The sequence below is a fragment of the Monodon monoceros genome, unplaced genomic scaffold (assembly GCF_005190385.1).
Source record: "Monodon monoceros isolate NGI ecotype Baffin Bay Population unplaced genomic scaffold, NGI_Narwhal_1 Super_Scaffold_12, whole genome shotgun sequence".
Classification (NCBI taxonomy): Eukaryota; Metazoa; Chordata; class Mammalia; order Artiodactyla; family Monodontidae; genus Monodon; species Monodon monoceros.
In genome coordinates, this window is record NW_021703768.1 from 90,103,527 (window position 1) to 90,124,758 (window position 21,232).

The 21,232-nt window shown below is 38.7% G+C and overlaps 1 protein-coding gene across 1 annotated transcript in view; it reads left to right on the forward strand.

Annotated features, from left to right (window-relative positions):
* Positions 1-19,831, forward strand: part of MAN2A1 (mannosidase alpha class 2A member 1) — a 159,785-nt gene extending 139,954 nt beyond the window's left edge. Inside the window, exons 19-22 of the mRNA XM_029218227.1 lie at positions 1,011-1,144; positions 8,102-8,296; positions 17,808-17,918; positions 19,529-19,831. Of these exons, the coding sequence (XP_029074060.1) occupies positions 1,011-1,144; positions 8,102-8,296; positions 17,808-17,918; positions 19,529-19,681 (593 nt within the window). The 3' untranslated portion in view covers positions 19,682-19,831. The remainder of the gene's footprint in view (positions 1-1,010; positions 1,145-8,101; positions 8,297-17,807; positions 17,919-19,528) is intronic.
* Positions 19,832-21,232: the final 1,401 nt, after the last annotated feature.

Below are 21,232 nucleotides of genomic sequence, written 5' to 3' on the forward strand. Positions count from 1 at the left end.
AAATTCTACATAGGCATGGGGACAGTTAGCCCCAGTGCCTGAAGAGCATGTTCTGGACAATTGTCTTATGAAATATGGAGAAAACAACAATGAAAATTCTAACCAGCACTGTTAATTTTATGTACTGGATACCTAAACTGAGAAGATAGAAACTAAACAGAGTTGGTTTGACTATGTAAGCATAATAGTTATTAAAATCCTTTACGTAGTTCCCTTTTATGCCAAATGATTGCTCAATACAGTAGCAAATATGAATGAATGGATGGATGAATATATATGTTTAAACACATATAACTTTAGTGGGTTTTGGGGGAGTATAATCTCAAGCATATAAATATGTCTCTGGGTGATTTCTTTTCAGTTTTTTTTTTAGTTTGTAATTTTATAACCTAACCATTAGCTTACAATTTAAACTAAAGGAGTTGTAGAATTATTGCATAGCAAATAAAGGAACCAAATATGACAACTTTTGGGGCCATAGGAGAAAAGACAAACTAACACAGTATCAGAGAGGGAAGGGGGTATGTGGTGGGTGTCTCCAAATTCTAGGGCTTCAGAGAATCACAGCATATCAAGTAACCTAAAATTTTACTTCAGATCCTTTTTAGAGTCTGTCCTTCTGTGTTTGTCTTATTACTCCATGCGTGATGTACATTTTTTAATGAACCTCATAAACATTTTTAAATTCCAAATGAAGCCACTAAATTTTTGGAGGATTTAATTTACTGGTTCTATTCATTTTTTGTAAGTTTCACTTTAATTTTGATCTCTTCTGTCCCATTTTTAAATTTCTTACTAGATTTTACTAGAAGCTGATAAAGAAAAGGAGAAATACAATCTTGCTTTATGAGTTTATACTAGCTGCTTTGAGTTATTATCGAGAGGAAGCCCATGGTACTGTGGGTTGTATAGGTCTGTCTCCCTGACTGGAGGAAAAACTTCAGTCGAGACCCTGCCTTGTATTATGAGGTTCTCAATGAATAACCCTGGCCTGTTTGTTTGTTTGGTAGGTCAGATTGAAGTTATCATGGATCGAAGACTCATGCAAGATGATAATCGTGGCCTTGAGCAAGGTGTCCATGATAACAAGATTACAGCTAATTTATTTCGAATACTACTAGAAAAAAGAAGTGTCATGAATATGGTAGGAAAAAAGCTCTCATGTTCGGATGTTGTTTGTTCTTTGCCATCCAAAATTATGACTTATACTTTTTTATTTTTTGCATTTTCCAATATTGAGATATTTTTGTAATAGACTTAGCCTGTATTCACAAAAAAGAGAACTTCATTTATATATATTGTGTAAGATTTACATTCAGGCCATTTTATTTTTTAGTTTTGCTTATTGTGTAGATATAAAATAATGTTAAGGAATCAGCTTGGGTGAAATTTCCTGAAATTACTTTGAAAGAAATAAGCGTTGAGTTTAAAGGATAGAGCTTAGTCATGTACTTAGGAGATTAAGTTTGATTAATAAAATTTATTTGAAACCTTAGTATACTCATTCTAGTCTTAGACTCATCTGTTGAAAGTAGATTTACTTGTCTGCTTTCTTGTTCAGTTTTCATTACTCAAAGCAAAAATCCAGCATTCCATGTAAAAGAGTCTGGCAAAAGCTTGATCAGACATGAACCAACCTGACAGTATACTCCTTCAGGTGGCAGAAAAGTTACCTCAGAGCCCCCCATAGACTGCTGACTACCCACCTCAGATGGCCCTGGACATGGCCTGTTTTCACTTACTCTGCTTTTCATCTTTCCACACTGACCATTTCAGATCTTTTCTACTCTTTTCAGCCAGTGGCCTCACCATCCACTGTGTAGAGAGAACAGCCATTCATAGGGCTCTCTGTTCTAGATACCAAGCATCTACTTCCACCTTGTCCTTCTTCCCTTGTGTTACCTTCCTTTCCTTGTAGCCCAGTCCCTCCACTTTCCTTGGAACTGACCCCAGTCTCCCTCCTGAGGATCCTTTTGTTAATCATCCTCCCTCCTTCCCTGTCCCTGCTCCTCATAGCCTTTCAGTTGGCTTTTAAATGCTCTTCATTTTCTTTCATGAAAAACAAAAACAAAAAACAGCCCTCACTCAGACTCTCATTTCTGTTTCCCCTACACTATCTCCTCTACCCCACTGAGCCAGAGCTGATGAGGTGAGTTTGTGTCCTCACCTCCCTCTCACACTCAGTTCATTTCAGTCTGGTTTGAGCCGCCATCATATGCTCTTGCCAGTGTCACTAGATCCAGTGGATGTTTTCGGTTATCATCTTACTTCACCTTTCAACAGCATGTGACACTGACCATTGTCATATCCTAAAACACTGCCTAGCGAGGGCTTCCATGGTGCCCTACTTACTTGGTTTTCCTCCTGCCTCTGGGGTAGTTCTTTCTCTGTCTCTCTCATAGCTCTTTATTCAGCCATTAAATATTAGAGCCCTCAAGGCTCGGCCCCAGGCCTTTTCCTTTTCTCATTTTGTATGGCCTTCCTCTGTGTCTATTGGAACCCACAAATACAAGCCCCCAGCTTCGGTTTCACCTCTCACCTCCAGACCCATCTATCTGGTTGCTTCCTGGCATTTCTTTCTACATTTTTAAGGGCATCTCAAGCTCGACATATCCAATATCATTCTTGTGATCTCCCCCCCACACCTGGCCCTTTTCCAGTGTTCCCTCTCTTGATAACTAGCACCACCTTCCATCCAGTCCAGCCGCCTAGGAGTCATCTCTGACAGACACTTCTCCTTTGCTTGCTCTCTTCTCACAGCAGAGTCATCACCGGTGCTTGGCTATCTCATTGCCTAAATATTTCAAATCTATGAACTTGATTACTTCAGCAACTCTAATCTAAACTAGCATCATGTGTTTCCTGGAGGTAGCCTATACACATCCACTCTTATCTCTTCTTGCTGCTATATCTGTTTTTAACCCAGTAAGCAGTGTTTTTTGTTTTTTCAAAACCAAATCTGTCCTCCCTGTGCCCTGCTTAACCCCACTATGTCTTCTCATTGCTCTCAATATAAAAGCCAAATCCTTACCATAGCCCACAGATCTCCTGGTGGTATGGGCCCTGCCTGTCCCATCCTCATCTACATGGCTTTCCCTGTTTCTGCTCTGGGCCAGCTGGTTTTACTTTCAGTCATAAGTACTTCCCATGCACCCAGCCCTCAAAGCACCTTTGCACACGACTTTCAATCTCTCTGCCCAGCAACTCTTAGTAATAGTTCAGATCAGAGCCTACTTCATCAACTGCTTCGGCTTGACCAGGTCAAATCCCCTTCTGCGCTCCCTCAGAACCATGGATCTCTCCTTTGTGTTTGTGTGATTACGTGATCATTGTTTTTCTCCTCTTTGGGACCATAAACTCACTGGGAGTAGGGCTTATGTCTCTATCTGCTTCTAGGATTATTCCTAGCAGAGCAAGCACCCAGTGTATGTTCTGTGAATGAATACACAAATGCACAAATGAATGAACTGTGATAGCACATTGCACCACTGTATTTATCGCAGTTACTGCTTACTGCCTTGTCACCGTATGCATGTTCTGTTCCCCCTGCTAGATTCTAGGGATTTGTCTACTTCATTTGCATGTGCCCCACAGGGCCTCCTTGCCTGTGGTAGGCATTCTATAAATAAAATACTAGTTGATTGAATGAAATGGCAACAGCTAATTATGGCAAAGAATTCTCCCAGTATTTAGAATCTTTTAGGAAAAGATTTTAATATCCATTTTAGATGTCAAGATTTATACCCGTTCTTGAGACTCGTGGTTTAAATCAATTACTAATAAGAGCTTAGTTTTAGGATTAAAACTTTATATAAAAATCATTGTCTGAGTGCTGGCAGCTACTATCTTTTGCTCCTCCTGAAATGTTTCTGGCTTTGACGATTTTTCTCTCTATAGACACTAATTTACAAAACTTCTGTTAACTATGGCAATAAAAATGTTCATGTCAGATCTATAAAGCTTTCACTTAGAAGTTAAATAATTTGTTTACTGTCATTCAGAACTCTTTGGGTAGTAATTGATTTAAATTTGATTCAAAGATTTTATAATCCTGTGTTGGTTAAATTTTTCTTTTGCTAATCTATAAATTCTTGGGCTTAAATCAATAGTTTCTTTTAAATAAGAAATGAACTAGAGAAGAGAAAATACATTTTAATTTCTAGCGAAATTGATTAAAAAGACATTTGATTAAGAAATGTTAATATGTCATCATGTAACTTAAATTTTCGAGAAAGTGTCTTTATTTTCAACTCAGACTTATGACTAAAATATCAATGGTAGAAACTGAGGTGGGGAGACACTCCCTGGAAGGGAATGCATTTTAGTGGGAAGCTTTGAGCCTCATGGGAATAATCCTGGATGACTAAATGAAAGCGTCCTGTTCTTGAGCGTTCTGCAGAGAGGCAGTGAGAACAAGACTGGAATGATAAATAACTGCTGGGAGAGGTATAAATGCCCAGTGAAGCACTGTGGCTGTGTGAGGTTGACTTTTATCCATGGGAATAATGCTCAAGGCTCAGCAGAAGTGGAAAATAGGAACTATCTTATCAGCATTACTCTTCAGGGTTTGTTTCTTTGACCCTTACTTCCTACCCCCTTTCTTCTGGCGATTAGTATAATAGTAGAGGGGGCGTTGAACTAGGAAGTGTTCGTGTGTTACAACTGGGTCGTTTTACCTCTGGATACCAGTTCTTTACATATAAGGAGAGGAAGTTGGAGAGATCAGGTAAAAACTCAAATGCTGACAGGGCTCAGGGAAGTGATGGCATGAGGGAGGTTGTTCAGGTTTGAGGGCAAATGCTTACGTGAGGTGACCAGAGGGTCTGTGGTGAACATGAGGATGGACACATCCCACTTAGGAGCCACAGCTCAGCCCTAGATGATGTTTCCACATGAGAATGTGGGGACCCAGTGTGACTTCATTTTCCAGTGTTTGGGGTAAAAAAACAGTTATCTGTTAAGGGGAGTTTTTGTTATTATTGTTGTGTTGATGATTTTAATGTGAAATCTCTTGGATTTTTTTCTTTTTTTGAGAGGTGGCTGAAAAACAAATAAGTTTTTAATACCATACAGAGCTACCAAAACATATCTAATAGGCCAGTTTGGCCCATATACTACTAGGCTGCAGCTCTGCGCTAAATGATATTTATCTCTAAATCTTACAGGTCTACATATTTTCATTCATTCTCTCTCCTCCCTCTTTGTCTTTTTACCCCATCCTTCCCCCTACAGTAATTTTCTCTCTTTCATTTATATTGCATTGCTTGTTAATGTAGTAATTAATAAATTAATTAATCATCAACATTTATCAAGTTCTTACCGTGTGTCAGGTCATTCTGAATAAACAAAGGTGACTAAAAAAACGATCTTTTTCTTAATAATTTAGCAGGTTTTGATGTAGACAAAATGGAAACCTGTGATGTTTAGGAATCAGAGGACTCATCTGGGCTTAATGAAGGGCACGAAGGAGCCTGGCAAGAAGTTCTGACTTATGAAATAAGGGCTGAAACCCAATAGAGAAGATCGCAACTTGATGTGGTTTGGATCAGAATGTGCTAGAAACTCTTTTTAATGTTGAACAGGATGCAGGGAGAAAACCAGACCTGTACAGTCTGAAACCTTCCAACCTACAAGAAACCAAATAATGTTTAGAGTAGTATATTAGTTACTATAAGGCTGGGAAATTCATTTATAGCTTAAACGAACATGTAAAATTTCCTATAGTAAATATATTTTATAAGCTTTGGGTTTATCATCAGGGTTATGGTTAAAAGATTGGCGATAGCTCCACAGTTAAATATCTTACTAGCCCCTTACTGCTATAAATATGTTCAGAAAGTGTGTGAATGATGGCGCTGTCCCTGAGACTTTGCCACACCCGACTTGGTCAGCGTCCAGCAGTGTTACTTGTTCAAGGAGCTCTTCTGACACCAAACCACAACTCTTATATAAACTTCTCTTCTTTATCTTGCTTAGGAGACAATAAATAGCACAGTTCTTGAATGCTAAAAGTGCTTACATTCATGGCATTGTATCATTTGACAAGACTTCTCATTAACATGTTTTCGAGTCTGCATATTGGTTTTTTTAATCCCAAACAAGTTAAAGGATGAGGCTTATACTTTTGATTCCAAAGGGAGCTTTGTTTCTTCTAAAAGGTTGGGAGGATGTCTGGGGTGGCAGTTCCTAGCACAGGTCAGCAGAGCGGTGTGGGACTGACTATGTGACAGTCATCTGGGGGGCTTTTAACTTTACCTTCCGAGAGTCCCACCCCAGGAGATTCTGATTCAGTAGATTTGGGTTCAGGTCCAGGGATCTATGTTTTCTAAAAGTTCCCCAAGCGATTCTGATGTATGGTCAATGTGGGGGAAGCACTGAAGGTCAGAACTGATTTGGGTTTGGAGGAATAGTAAATATGCACATCACTGCTACTAAGGTATAGATAATCTATCAAGAAGTACCCTTCGTACTCACTGAAGCGTCCAAGGATTCCTCCAAGAGCATAAGACAAAGCCAGAAAGCTTTTTCTGAATGTTTCTTGACCTAGAATGGACTTAATGCCTCTGGAATCTGATAAGGCAGGTGTTTTCCTGCCTTAAAAAACTTTTATCTTTTATTACTCAAAAGTGATTTTGTCAGCAACCCTGACCTAGATTGTGAAGTCCTTTGATATTTGAGTACATTTAAAGCTTCTTGTTGAAACTGTTCCCTCTCTCTTCATGTTATTCTACAAGCTGCATTAAATTTCAATATTGCTGAAGAATATTATTTTATATGCTTTATTTAATCTTTCCTTAAAAAAAGGAATGTGGAATGGATAAAAATTTTTAACAACTCTTTTTACACCTAATATTTTTTGTCAGTATCTTAATATTGTAGTGTCCCTCTGTTGCCTTGAAAAAAATTTCTTTTCTCTCTTCATAGTCTGAATTGTAATGGTATCTACAGTTTGCTGCTGGCAAGATGCTCCTCACTCTTTGCTACTACCCTCTGTTCAATGCTAATCTGACATTCTGAATTTTAAGCTCTGTATCTTCTGTAAATCTTATCTTTTCACACAGATAAGTAGCCAAACCTTTTATTTGAGCCCTCTATTAAAAATATGCAAAATCAGAAGATATCAGTGAAGTAGTCATTTCGAAAAATAAGATATAAAATTAAATTTTCTATAAATGTTGCTGGTGATCAAAAGACCTTTCTACATAAATTATGTTTTCTTCTTAGTGCTTTTCTGTGTCTGCTTTTACACCTTAGGCATTATTGGTTAAGGTTCTACTTAGTCATTGATTTAATTAATTGTGTGTGTCATCTACCATATGTATATCCCTAGTTCTGGTAGATTTACTTAATGTTTGAACATGCTGAAATACTTGGCTCTAAGCATACACCATAGCAAAGACTAAAGTATTTAAAAATTATACTGAATAAATTGTGTACCATGTAAATGTGTGATAACTATTCTATAACACATATAGTAGTTCCTATTTTTGGAATAAAGTGAAGCAACTGACAATGATTTTACCAAATTTAAAAAAAACAGATGATCTAGTTATGCTACCTGTGTTATTTTAAATATTTATTTCTGAGTTTTTAAAAAAAAATCCTATCATTGGGTAACATTTATAAAACATAACTTTGGATCAATACATAACTTTACAGTCTAGTTAAGTGTATAAATGAAACCATAAGAATATGATGGGTAAAACCTGAGGGAGAAGAGATAGCATTTGACGATGTATAAGATACATGAACATCCCAACCCATCTACTTTAAGAGTTTTGTGGTAGGTTGAGAAAGAATTTTCATAAAAAGTTATACCTTGTCCTAGAATGTTTGTTGAGAATGTTGTCAGGATTTTTAGTTTCAAAGCAATGGAAAAGAGATATTTCTCAACATGGGAGTTAGGTGGACACTGTTTTCTTAGAACTGAACTTGGTAATCTGCTGTGCATTGTCTAAGACTTATTTATAAAATATAATGAAATCAAAGTATTAATATATTTGTATATTTTTTTCCTGTTTAAGCCCTGTCTGATAATTCAATTAATACTGTAAGAGCTGCAAATATATAACTCTTAAGCATTTTTGTTTTTTCTTGATAGGAAGAAGAAAAGAAGTCGGTCAGTTATCCTTCTCTCCTTAGCCACATAACTTCTTCTTTCCTGAATCATCCTATCTTTCCAATGACAGAAAAGGTCCCTGTGCCCACCCTTCAGCTGCTCGGTGAATTCTCTCCATTAATGTCATCTTTCCCTTGTGACATTCATCTGGTTAATCTGAGGACGATACAATCAAAGGTATATCCCAAAACATATCTATAAAAAATTACTTTTTGTAGTATACTTGGTGTAAGGGGGTGGAAGGAATAAAACTGTAGATTTTACTCTGCTTCAAAGAATGATTAAGAGGACTTCACCTTTAGGCAACATCATTGTACCTTTCATTTGACTGTTGCTCTGTAGTTTAGAGTGTTTCCTTAGACTGATTTATTTTATTCTCAGAAAAGTTCTGTGTGGTGAGCAGGTCAGGGAATATCAGCTTCTTTTTACAGATAAGGAAGCTGAGACTGGCCTGAGGTCACATAATTAGTAGGTGGGAGAACCAGGCCTTAAGATCAGCCCTACTGGCATCTTCCATTTGTTTCTCCTTATTAGTCAGTGTTTCTCAGGAGTTAGAGAAACAGAAGGTATAGTGTGTAATTATTTCTGTACCAGAGACTTTGTACATTCATATCTTTTCTCCTAAAAATACAAAAAAAATCCTAAAAAACCCCAAATCTTTGCATTGAGAATCCAGCTATGCAGGTGAGATATAAAAACACATCAGAGGAAGAAACAAGGGAAGATTTTATTAGGGATGGAATTTTAACACAGTTTGATTGCTTGAGTTTACCTATATGCCTACTTTTAAAGTCAGATACTGCATTTGAAAAGAAGAAAAGATGAGAGGTTTGACATCATTTTTATGTTTTGTAAAGCTGTTTCATCTTGTGGATCGACACCCACTTAGCCGGAAATAGTGAGTGATTATGGATTCTGTAGGAAATGTCTTATAATAAATGGCCTGAGTGCGAAAAGAAGAGTGTCCATGTTGGAAGAGAGTGTAAGAGGAAAAAAATGTTTAGCTCGAGAACAAAGAACTGAAGAGAACCAAACAAAGGAAGGATCAATGCCTACAAATTTGGACATTTAGGGCTTTAAAACTATATGTCCAAGATAGGGAGCTTACGCCTGACTATGTAGGAAAATACATGTGTCTAATAATAATGAATGCAAGTGAACGTTAGAGGCCTATGTGTGTATCTCTGTGTCAAAAGGGCTTGTTTGATCACGTGAGTGAACTTCAGGATTTATTTCATACCTGCTACATGCCAGTTATTGCTAAAGGCACTGGGGTATAGTCATGGACTAAACAGACAAGAGCCCTTGCCTTTCTGAAGCTGATTCTAGTGAGAGGAGAAAAATAATTAAAGATGAAAAAATAAGAGAAACATATGTTAGATGATGATAAGTGTTATAATGAAGGGGAAGAAGGAAGGAAGGGCAGTTTTAGAAGGTGATTTGAATAGCGTGGTTGGAGAAGGCCTTGCAGAAAAGGTGATAATGGAGTAAAAATCCAAAGGAGGTCAGGGAGTAAGAAACTCACGCAGATTTCTGAGGGTAGAGCGGTCGGGAAGAGTTAGGAGCAAGTGGAAGGCCTGAAGGCAGGAGATGCTGGTCAGAATGGAAGAGCCATGAAACCTGGGCTGTTCTTTGATTCCTTGCTGTATCCCCCTGCCGAGAACAGAGCCTGCACCTAGTAGGGGCTCGGTAACAATTTGTTGGACAAGTGGATCTTGTGAGCGTTCTCTCTAGGATTCTACTATGGTCTTTTGTGGGTCTACTTTTTGACTCAGGGAAAGAATGCACTAGAGATGGGCAGCCTCCCTGAGGTAACCTGTCATTTATTCATGGGCTAAAGAGAATGAAAGGATAGGGTGGAGACACCAGACTCTGAGCCTCAGGCTGCCACCTCGGGGCATGGATGGTAGAGGACATTAGCGAGCTGAGGGATCCAGGGGCTTCTGGGGTCCATGGCGGCCATGGAGAAGTTTTAGCCTCACTTTTAGATGACTCTTTCCCATGATTATTTTCTGGAAGCAGCACCAGCTGACTCCAGAATCGGTGAGTGTAGGGTTTTACCCTCCAAGGTTTTCGCTTGTTTTCCAGATCACCTCTTTTTTATGATTACCTGTTCCTTTCATTCTTCCTGCTGTTGGCTAGCTTCCTGTAATACAAATCTAATCACTTTCGGGATTAAAAATCCCATTGCCTACAAAGTTGGTTTAGACCCTTGGGCATTCAGTCCCTCTGCAGTCTGGCCTCGCTGGCTGTAGCCACCTGGCTTCCCATTGCCCTTCTCACCTTTGGAAGGTGAACCACCTTCACTCCCTGCTGGCTGCGTGACTGCTGACTCAGCTACCATTTATAAAATGGGCCTGATATCAGATATGCCTGTTTCAGGTCTAGTATGAAAAACAGATGAAATAGTGCTGTGAGAGCCCTTTGAAACAGAAGTGCTTTGTAGACAAACATTGTTATCCTGGTGATGCTTACAGCACATGCCAACGCAGGTGCAAACTGGAGGTTTAGCAGAGGGAATAAAAGCAATTTAACAATTTGACCAGGAAGAATAAAGACTGAAATGCCTAACCATAGGCATAGGTTAATGCCTAACACGTGATCAGAACTAAATATTTGGGGCTTTTTTGCATTATCATATAAATTGGTGCCAGTTCTATGTTAGTCTTTGACTCTTAGCACGTATTTCTAACAGTTGTTCTAAAACTTACCAGTACAATTATACTCCAGTAAAGATGTAAAAAATAAATAAATAATAAAATTGCAGGGGGAAAAGAAAAAACTTACCAGTAATCCGAAGGGATACTTTAAAGAATTGCTCTCTGTCCCCTAACCTCTGACAATAGGAAAGTAATCATTGAAGGAAGCTAATGTAGGTATTCATTCAAAGAAAGCTCGATACTTAAAAGGTGTCAAGTGTAATTTCATGATTATACTAAAAGAAAGACAAAAATAACTCAATCCAGAAGCCAGAGCTAATCATTTTGGATTGTGCTCTTGTTTTTTTTGTGTGCTGGCAGCTTCCAGCATACAATAATGAGTTGTTCAGAGACTGCAGTGCATTTTTCCCATTGAAATTATGTAAACAGAGGTGTTGGCTGCTTCCAAGCAAGACTAGAGGTCTCCATTGGCCTATATCTAAGTAAGCATTTTCCTAACCATCACCTCACAGTATTTCCATGAGAAAAGTGTCTGAGGACCCCCTTGACATGATAAGGGCACATCTGTCTTCCCTTCTGACCTCCCCCATCAGCTGTGTAACAGAGGACACGTCCTCTGCTTGCCCATGCCCAGGCTGCTGTCTGAAGGTTGCTCGGTTCTAAGCCTCAGTCTCCCTCACTCCTTGAGGAGAAAGGAGTTATGGGCTCAAGCAATAGTGAGAGAAGGAAGGTGGGGGCTGGAGGTTTGCTAACCACTGAGCTGGTTCAGCATTTCGAGCTCTCATTCTCCGAGTCACTGTGTCCAGATCACTCTGAGGAGATTTTTACAAGAAGAGACTTTTACAAATTCCCCCATCTCTGAGATTCTGATTCTGTAGGTCTGGTGTGGAGAGCTTAGGAATCAGTAATTTTTAATAACTCTCCTCATGATGCTAGAAATTGCTGAGTTATCACCATTGGCTAAATTAGGAAAGTAAGGGTTAGAGAAATTAAATGATTAAAATTAAACTACCCAGCAGTAAATGGCAGAATCAGGAGCCACATCCAGGTCTTCTGAACCTGGGTGCTGAACATAGCCTCAGAGGGTGGTATTTGACCTTTTAAGACTTACTAAATCTGTTCTCAAAGTCCAGTTTCTCAAGAAAAAAAAGTCCAGTTTTTCAGAAATTGTTCTATATTGGTAGATGAGTTTATTTTTACATAGGCATCTCTTGCTTTTCTAGTTTATAATTTTTTTTGGAAAAAACTTAATTATATGTCATATATTTGTAGTCAGATGAAGAGGGAAACAAACATCTCTTAAAACCCTGCCTCATAGCTGTATGGCCCAGCATGCTCCAGCCCCTGTCTAGGAATTTAAATGTTAGCCTTCTCATCCTATATGCCTGGCCTCCAACTCTCTTCTCTTTATCACCCTCTTTTCTTACACTATCAACAGTTTGAGATACAAAAAGAAGCTTCTATAAAGATTTGAAAACTGGGGAATAAGAGTACCACTCAAGTGCACTAAACGGGAAAACCATGTCATTGGGAAAGGGTAATGATTTAGGGAGAAGAGAGGCTTGGTAGAGAGGATGCTGGGAGAATCTCATGGGAGGACGGATCATGGGTCAGGCTACAGTGAAAGGTTCAGCCTGGAATGCTGACATTCCAGAGATGAGGAGGAACTTGATTAAGCTGTTCAGCTAGGCTTCATAGAGCCATTCTGCCTTGATGTTTTGAACAGTGATAATCTGTTTCAACTTTTTTTGCAGTTTCCACTGCTTTTATGTTTAGACATATTTTTATTTAATTTAATTTTAGATATATATCTTTATATCTATACTCTCTATCTATAGCTATGTATTACATTTAACTCTTCACTCTGTATGGAATTTATTTTGATTTGTGCTTAACTGTTTCTTACAAATAGTTAACCAGTCATTTCAACATCAGCACCACTTACTGAATAAGATTTTCTCTCTCAACTTGTTTATACCACCCCCTCCTTTTCTTGTAAGAGGCATTTTAAGGTTTTACTTTATTTTGCCCTTCTTATGAGAATTGATTGGTGCTTTATTGGTCTCCCTAGCTGCTCGAAAGGTGAAAATTGTGGGAAAAAATGTCCTTTGTTGTACATATCTGAGAACAGCTATTCACCTTCCCCTTTCTTTCTGTCATGCTATCTTGTTGATTAAAACAGGATAACTGTTATTGACATTTTAACGAGTGCCCTGGAAAATGAATTTCTACTGGTTATTTCCTGTCTCAGGACTTATAACACAGTGTGAGATTTTCTAACCTTCCCAGCTGCCAGAATGCACTGAAATATGAGTGTTGTTTGGCATTTTCAAAGAATCTGGGCGAGTTGGAGAAATTTTCCCACCAGGTGTTTAGCTATGCCTTTATCCGTGTACAACTTACACATCCTCTGAGAAGGGTGGGGTCACATTCTTCTTGGAGAATCTGGTCAAAGTTACAACCCCTCTCTTCCTCAGAAACAACGTGTGTACGTATGCTGTTTACCACAGCTTCCAGGCGTTACAGATTTGTGACCCTCACTTTTGTAAGGAGCAAATCCAGCTTCTTTTGGTGTGACATGCGAGTAGCTCAGCTCTCACGTTTTGCAGAGTTCTCATCCACCTCAGGAGAGGAACATTTGGCTCTTCCTTTTCTTAGAAGAGACTGTCAGATGTGTGTGTAATTTTCAGAGTGACTTTAAATCCTGTTTCAAAATGGGATGAGTGGATAGGTGGGAGGGTTGTAGATGGATAGAAATGATAGTTTCTAAACGTTTCTTTCTGAATATGTTTTGGTAAATCATGGTTTTAGCTCTATTGGAACCATTAATGAATACTCCCTTTTTCCAGCCTCGGATCAGAGGGGGGGATCTCCTTTAGTTGATAGCCTTTCATTATATTAAGTCAAAAGCAATCCTCCTCTTTGCCCTCCAAGCTAAGTATCTCTGAGCACGGATCCACAGAGCAAAGGCAGGAGAATGTAGTTGTGAAAGTACAGACTTGGGAGTCAGACCACCTAGGTTTGAGTGCATTCCCCGTACTTGCTGGCTGGGTGTCTTAGAGCAAATCTCTTAATTCTCTGAGTCCCAGTTTCCTCATGAGTAACAAGGCAATGGTAATAATACCCACCTTAGAGATGTTCTGAGAGGATTAAATGAGTTGATGTTTGTAAAGCATTTAGAGCAGCAGCTGGCATGTAGTAAGCACTAAGTGCTTGACAAATAAAGGTTCTCAACTGTGATCATTCAGTCATAAGCAGTTGTGATTGTTACTAATAATGAAGTGAAAATCTTGGCACTGTTTTTTTTATAAATTGGGGAAGGTTGAAGTGTATTGCCAAAGTAAATCTTGATGTCACTGTGATGTGTATTCCCTATATAGTTTATTACTGATTCCTCAGATTTTCCAAAACAATGTACCTAGAAGTGTCTCCATGCCAGGTATTACCCTGAGTGCTTTACGTGAGCCTTATTTAGCTCTCACGACAACACTGTGGAAGTAGGCACTATTTGGGCCCCATCGTGTGGAAGAGAAAACTGACTGACCTAGGGCTGGGGTAACTTTCCAGGTCACACAGCCAGTAAGCGGCGGTGCTGGGAGCCACACCGCAGCGAGCCTGACTCCAGATCTCCCTACTCAGAACCTTATACTGCCTGGGAAGACGAGGGGAGCACTAGTGCTAAAAATGTTAGGGAACACACTGCCTGTTTTCTTCTTGTCTACTCAGTAATGATGGGACACCGTAGAAGTATTCACCAGCCATTGATGGGGAATGGTCATGAAGGGCCGTTGTAGAGTCATTAGTGATAATTGCACTTTGAGTATGAGAGGGAATGTTTTGTGATAGGGGTGTTTCTTTACCTTTAAAGAGAGCAATACACCTTGTATATCACCTCAGCTACTTCAAAGGTTGTTGCAAGATGAAATGAGTTAATCCATGAAAAGCATTCTGTACATGACTGGCACACAGCAGGTGCTCAATAAGTGTTAGCTGCAGTTACTGTTGTTGTCCTCCCTGTGGTGGATCCTCAAAGGGGTTCGTCACGAGTCTAACCTAGTTCCCTGAATTTTCAGAGGATAGACTCAGTCACTTAACTGATTCGTGGTGGAACCAAACCTTGCCTCCAGTCTAGCTTTCTCTGAGCCTGATGGCTTCATTTGGTAAGCCAGATCACCTTCCCCCCTAGTTCCCCCAGTTGCTGGAGACATTTCATAGGCCCCCCCCTTAGGCTGGGAGCTAGATGTTGGTTTATCCCCTGAAATAAGTTCTACAGTGGATTTTCCTGGTGCAACTTGGGAACATCCAAGCAGGGGTTCAGTCTCAATGGTGATCTGAACTGTTTTACAAAGACACTTCATTTGAAGCTCACCTAGCACAGTGCTTGGTGCAATTTCAAAATTTGTAAGTTTTCTTCCCCACACCCTCCCCTTCTTTTCTGAGGTCTGGATGCTACTAATGTGTTAATGAATATAAAAACAGGTCTTTCAAAATTTGTTTACTCTCCTAGAGTATATAGTGTGACTGCTTGAAGGTATCTGTTTTCCTGTACACATATTCAAGTTAAATTCACAGTTTCCCTACTTTGAAAAACAGTTTTCTTGGAAATAAAATGTCTAGACAGACTTTGAAACTGAAAAACTGCTGCTTTGCCTCAGGTATTTTTGCTTGAAAACTGATACTTTCATGAATACTTGATTTTTAAAACTTACACAAGATGAATGCCATTTCATTTGGTGTTTTAGTCCTTATGAATAGTGATACAGTTTTGGTTTTCAGAGAAAGTAAAACTTTTTCCCATTGGTGAAAATTAATTTTTATGACTTTAATCTCTACTTTTGTATTGTATGTTTAAACCTCTTATCGAATTCAGTGGCAGAATTCCAAAAGTGTTTCCCTTCCCAATTTTTTGTCACCTTCAGTCTGCTAAAGGCCTTACATATTCATTATTCAAGAACAAATGTGTTGCAGGAATTTTAGCAATGCCTGCTTATCAGTGTTTCTTTAAGGATGGTCTAGTGAGTTAAGATGGCCAGATGCTTTAGGTTAATAGTGATAAGTGCTTTTGGAGTCTAATTAAGAGGGCATCTAGTTTGTGAATTTGAATCAGGGTTCTGTTATGATTTTGATGTATAATTGTGGACATATAATTTGGAGCTTCCCTGATTCCTTAGCTACAAAGTTATGATGTCAATAAAAGAAATTTGTGAATGAGAAGTTAGATAAGAATATTGTTTAATTTGTAACTACTATGAAAATAATCACTGTTTATTTGATGGATGATGTTGATAGAAGCAATAACAATACACTGAGGGCTTCCTCTGCTCCAAACCCTAGGCTAAGTCCTTGTTACGCTATTTCATTTCATTTCATCTCTCTCTCTCTCTTTTTTTTTTTATGGTAAAGGAAAAACTGTTTTGCTGAAATCAGCAGCTAGTAAATTGCAGAACTAAGATACAGATCTTAGGCTGTCTGACTCCCAGCTCAGATTCTGAACCATTCATTTCTACAGCTTCTTAACTAGCACATTCTGTCCTATAAGCTGGGCTACCTTACATAGTATTTTCAATGAGTTAACCCGCACCATGACTCCATGAAGGAGGTAGACATGCATTAGCTCCATTTTACAGACAAGGAAACTGACAATTAGGAAGAATAAAGGACTATTCCAAGGTTTCACAATTGGCACACTATTATCCTTCTGTATATAATAAATAAAGGGTTTTCTTATGTGCTCTTTTAGTGCCATTTTGGGACTGTGAAATTGTTTGAAATTTCATTAGAAATCTCTGTCATGTGATTTCAACCTACTGTGTGTATCATGTGGTCCTGTGATGACTCACAGAATCCCTTAAATGACTTTTTTCTCTCCCTTCAAACAAAATTTCAGCAGTACCACTGCAAAATACCAGTGTAAAATGTCATAAAACAGGTTATTCCAGCCAAGAATGTGAGGTGAGGACAGCTTTAAGTTGTTCAGTCACATTAAAATCAAATCAGTGATGGGAATGCTGGCAGCAGTTCAGAAAAGATGTCTCTGTAGCACATTAAAAATTTTATGCCCTAGTAAGGATGATCAAGAACATGGGCATATTTCATATCTGTGGCCACAAAAAAGAAAAAGGGACCAATTTCGTCACAGTGTCAGTGCCAAGCAGCACATGACTCTCCTTGGAATAAACATGCACTTCTTAACTTTTCCAAGGATTTTTAATTCAGTTTATTTATCATAAACATTTTCCCAGTTTAGAAACATAAAATTTATTAAATAGTTGTAATTTTAAATATTCAAGGACTTGAAGCATTTGTGACATTGCTACTTAAATGGGTACAAGAAACTTCATTGCAAGAAACTGTATACTGATCCCTGTAGCTGACTTGTCATGTTTAGTATTTTCCTTTTTGCCTGCACAAGAAGAATAGCTTCTGTAATGTGAAGTTAAATGATATATCAATCTAATAAATGTGGTTGGCTTAGCAAGTGATAAGCATAACTAATTCAATTTAAATGCCTCTTATATAAAAATAATGAACCAGTACATTAAAGATTAAAAATGTTAATGCAATTAGCAAAAATTAGTATTCAATGAAGAAGCATGTTTCAGTTTTAAGATGGATAATATATCATTCAATGACAAGATAAGGACTAAATTCAGGTATACTTTATTCAGTTGATGGATTTATTAAAAATAAAATAAAATGCTTTATTTGAAGAAACTTTGATAAAACGATATATAATATGTGGATGAAAGATAACCCACGTCCTCAGGAACTATGGAGGAAACCAAGGCTTGAGTGACTTAACAGGGATTCTTAGAACATAATATCACCTGACTCCTTGTGGGAGGGAGTGTAGCAGGGGGTGGGTGGGCACAGTGAGCATGGAACCTGAATGGAAATGGATTTGCCTGGATTCACTTTTCAATAAAATGAGCATTTGTGGTTTGGGGACACTGACGTCAAGGGTATGCAATAGTGTCAGTATTTGCCTTCATGTCACCGTGGCGTGTTGGCGCTCTGCTCATTTGCAGGTGGATGGCAAGCATTCCAATGAGGCAGCCTTGATCCTCCACAGGAAGGGGTTTGATTGCTGCTTCTCTAGCAGAGACACGGGGCTGCTTTGTTCCACTACCCAGGGAAAGGTGAGCTGAAAGCTTATTTTTGCTTGTTGAGTTAGTGTGCTTTGAAATCCTTACTTTCTGCAGATAATCTTGACAATGAGATGTTTCATTGCCTCTTCGCTGACTCATTCCCCTCAACTTCAAATTAGTTCAAGTTTCCCCATCTTAAGAAAGCCCTTTCTTAACGTTCAGTCTCTTCTTGTCACCATTAAAATGCATAGGCAAACATGTACACGTTTGAAGGCAGTGTCCTCATCGATTCTTAGGTCTTCCATTTCCAACCTGCATAGCACCTTCTTCCTGCCCACCCCCTCATTTCCACCTCTCTCGGACATGCTCATGTATGATCCAGTTCAGGGGTGGCAAACCCAAGTCCTACAGGGGCCAAGACAACTTTTACAGTAACTAAAGTGGGGTGCTGGCTTGCAGTATGGGAAGAGAGGGAGCAATGAGACTGTGGCCAGTGGGATAACTCAACCGAAGACCCCAGGGCAGCTGTACTTAGCTCCAGTCAGTTTCCCCAGGGGAAAGATGCAGGGCTAGATCTGATTAAGCAAGATTTGCATATGAGTCCACACTCTGCAGACCAAACAGATCCTCAGGCTGACCACTGCTTGGTGGCTGCGCATTTCTGACTTCAAGTCGGTCTTGCTGACAGTTCTCATCAGAGAACTTTCCTTGGAAGCAAATGAACCTCCAATCTTATGCCTGTGGCTCTGAGCTAGCTGTAACTACAAGAAGATGCTTGGGCTGATTCTAGCACACTGGTGGGTCTCCTCCACCAAGTCAGCTCAGGGGACCCAGCTCTTCTCCAAAACCTAATAGACATAGTGTAGACCAGACTCAAGTGATTCAGTTCCAGCCCTACAAAATTAGTATGTGCATAGGACCCAAAAAGAAAAAAAATATATAGTAGGGGGGCCTGCTTAGATAGATAAGCTTCTGCATTTCTGTTGCCTCACCCTGTATGTGTTTGGTGCTAAGAAAGCACTGATATCTTTGTTTCATTACATTTGCACTCTCCTTATTAGTGATGATCTGAGAATACTTGTGAACATTTGTACTCAAACATTAAGGCATTGAGTCTTTAGGGGGTTATATGATCCAGAGAGACATATTAGAATAACCTGCTAGAAGTGAGGACAGTATTTTCTAAACAACCTCCCCACCCTATAAATGGGACTCACTGACATGATGGGCCTTCCTTGTGGCAACCTGTGTCCTATCTCCTGGCTCTTTGGGCACAGGGAATATGGTGGATGAGCACCACTGTTAGGGGTAAGTATTGACTGAAAGAGGATATAGATGTGTTTAAAGCTTCTTGGCCTATAGATGTCCTTTCTTTTATTGAAAAAATGGCCCCTGCACCTGATGTGTTCTCAAGCAACAGAAAAGGAATCCGGAGCCCATCATCCTCCCGTTACAGTTTCCTGTGTCTCCCTCCAGGGTTAGTCTCCACGTTCAAGTATGTAGAGGTGGATTTAATCTCCCTCCCCTTCCCCTTATTTTTCATTAAAAGGGAACTTCAAACATACTTTTCACTTTTTCTCCCACTGAATATATAGATGCGCTACTAATCTTTCTTCAAAGTTGTTCTAAACGTGCAATTTTTTTTATCATTTACTTTTTAGATATTGGTACAGAAACTTTTTAACAAGTTTACTGTTGTAAGTCTCATACCTTCGTCATTATCCTTGATGCATTCACCTCCAGACGCCCGAAATATAAGTGAGATCAACTTGAGTCCCATGGAAATCAGCACATTCCGAATCCAGTTGAGGTGAACCTGGCTTTCAGATTTGGATTGGGAAGCATTGGCTTTTATACACTTCTTGGTTTGACGTGCAATAAAGAAGCACATTATTTTAGCTTCTGGCTACTGTGAGGACATGAAATCTGTGATTTTTTTTTTTTTTTAAACCAGTACAGTAAGAGAGGGGAAAAAAAAAAAGCCATGCTATAAACTTTTTTTTTTTTAAGTTCCTTCCATGAACTACCATCATCAGTATGAATTGATGCAACAAACAAAGAAATGTCTAAAGACAACCTCTCAACAGATTGTATCTCAGGTTAAATGTTAACTAATTATATCTGTGTTGGGGGTTGTGAAGAGATTGTTGTAAGTATTCATGTTGCTGACCCTTTGTTAGTCTTACAAAAATACCCATTTTTACCAAAATGGAATAAAAAGCTGGTGGGTAATAGCTAATGGCCAAAATGGTTGCAATCATTCATACATGTTAGAAAAATTTTATGTGTTGAAATATGTGGAAAAGTGCAATCCGTCAACCCTTATACATAGTTGACTATGTGTTTTTCTACCACTTGTACCACTTGACCCCTCCCCTCCTACCCTTTGTAAGTATTTCCAGAAATATCAGATTTTGAATCATTCAGTAGTAGACAAAGAGGCATATTTTCATTACTTGACAGTGTGGGATAGGTGCAATTTATTCCATTGTCACTAAAATAGAAGAAGCAATTCCATAGGTACCATGACCTGTTTTAGGTACCACAAGGTGTCTTTTTACGCAGCTCATTTGAATACAGATGTTCTGAGAAGGGGTTTTCTATTTTAAAATTATCGTATCAGAATAAATGTGCCTTATTTTTTTATAAGTCTTGTTAAATCTTTTGGTGTCCATATTATGGTTGGGGGAAGGGAAGAGGCTGGGGGGAGGTGGAGGGGTGGGTACTTTCTATGACACATAAATTGTATAATTTTTGCCTGACAATGCTGGCCACGTTCTGATCTGTTTCATTAAATTTGTGGTGATGTTACTTTAAACATTTTGACTATTTGAATGTACTGAGATGTCAGAAAACAAAAGAAGGAAGAAAAATATTGTTAAGTAAAATATGCTGCTGCCAAGGAGACTGCAACGTGAAGCAAGGATTTTGTAACATGCAGAATCCACATGCTGTTTCCATTTCACAGGAGTTCACCATTTTGAAGAGAGAATGCTTTAAAATAGACCCTGTTTTAAACCCACTTACATGTAGCTCATCATAATTTATCTTATTAAAGAGTATGTTTGTTCAGTGAATTCCAGACTTTTGTACGTGCTAACCTCAAAGTGAAGCTCTAAACCTATGTGCCATTACAGTACTCTTGTTAAAATTTATTTGGGATCATCGTGAACTTGACATTAAATTAAAAGCAACATTAGCAACATTTAGAAATTCAGTTTTAGCATAGAAAAGATTCTTGACTATATGCACTTCTGAAAATTCTCTTTGTGTTAACTAATAGATTTAGTATTATCTGACTTTAAACTTCCATTATACCTCCTGCCATTCCAACATCTTCATACAGAAATAAAACACAATTTCTA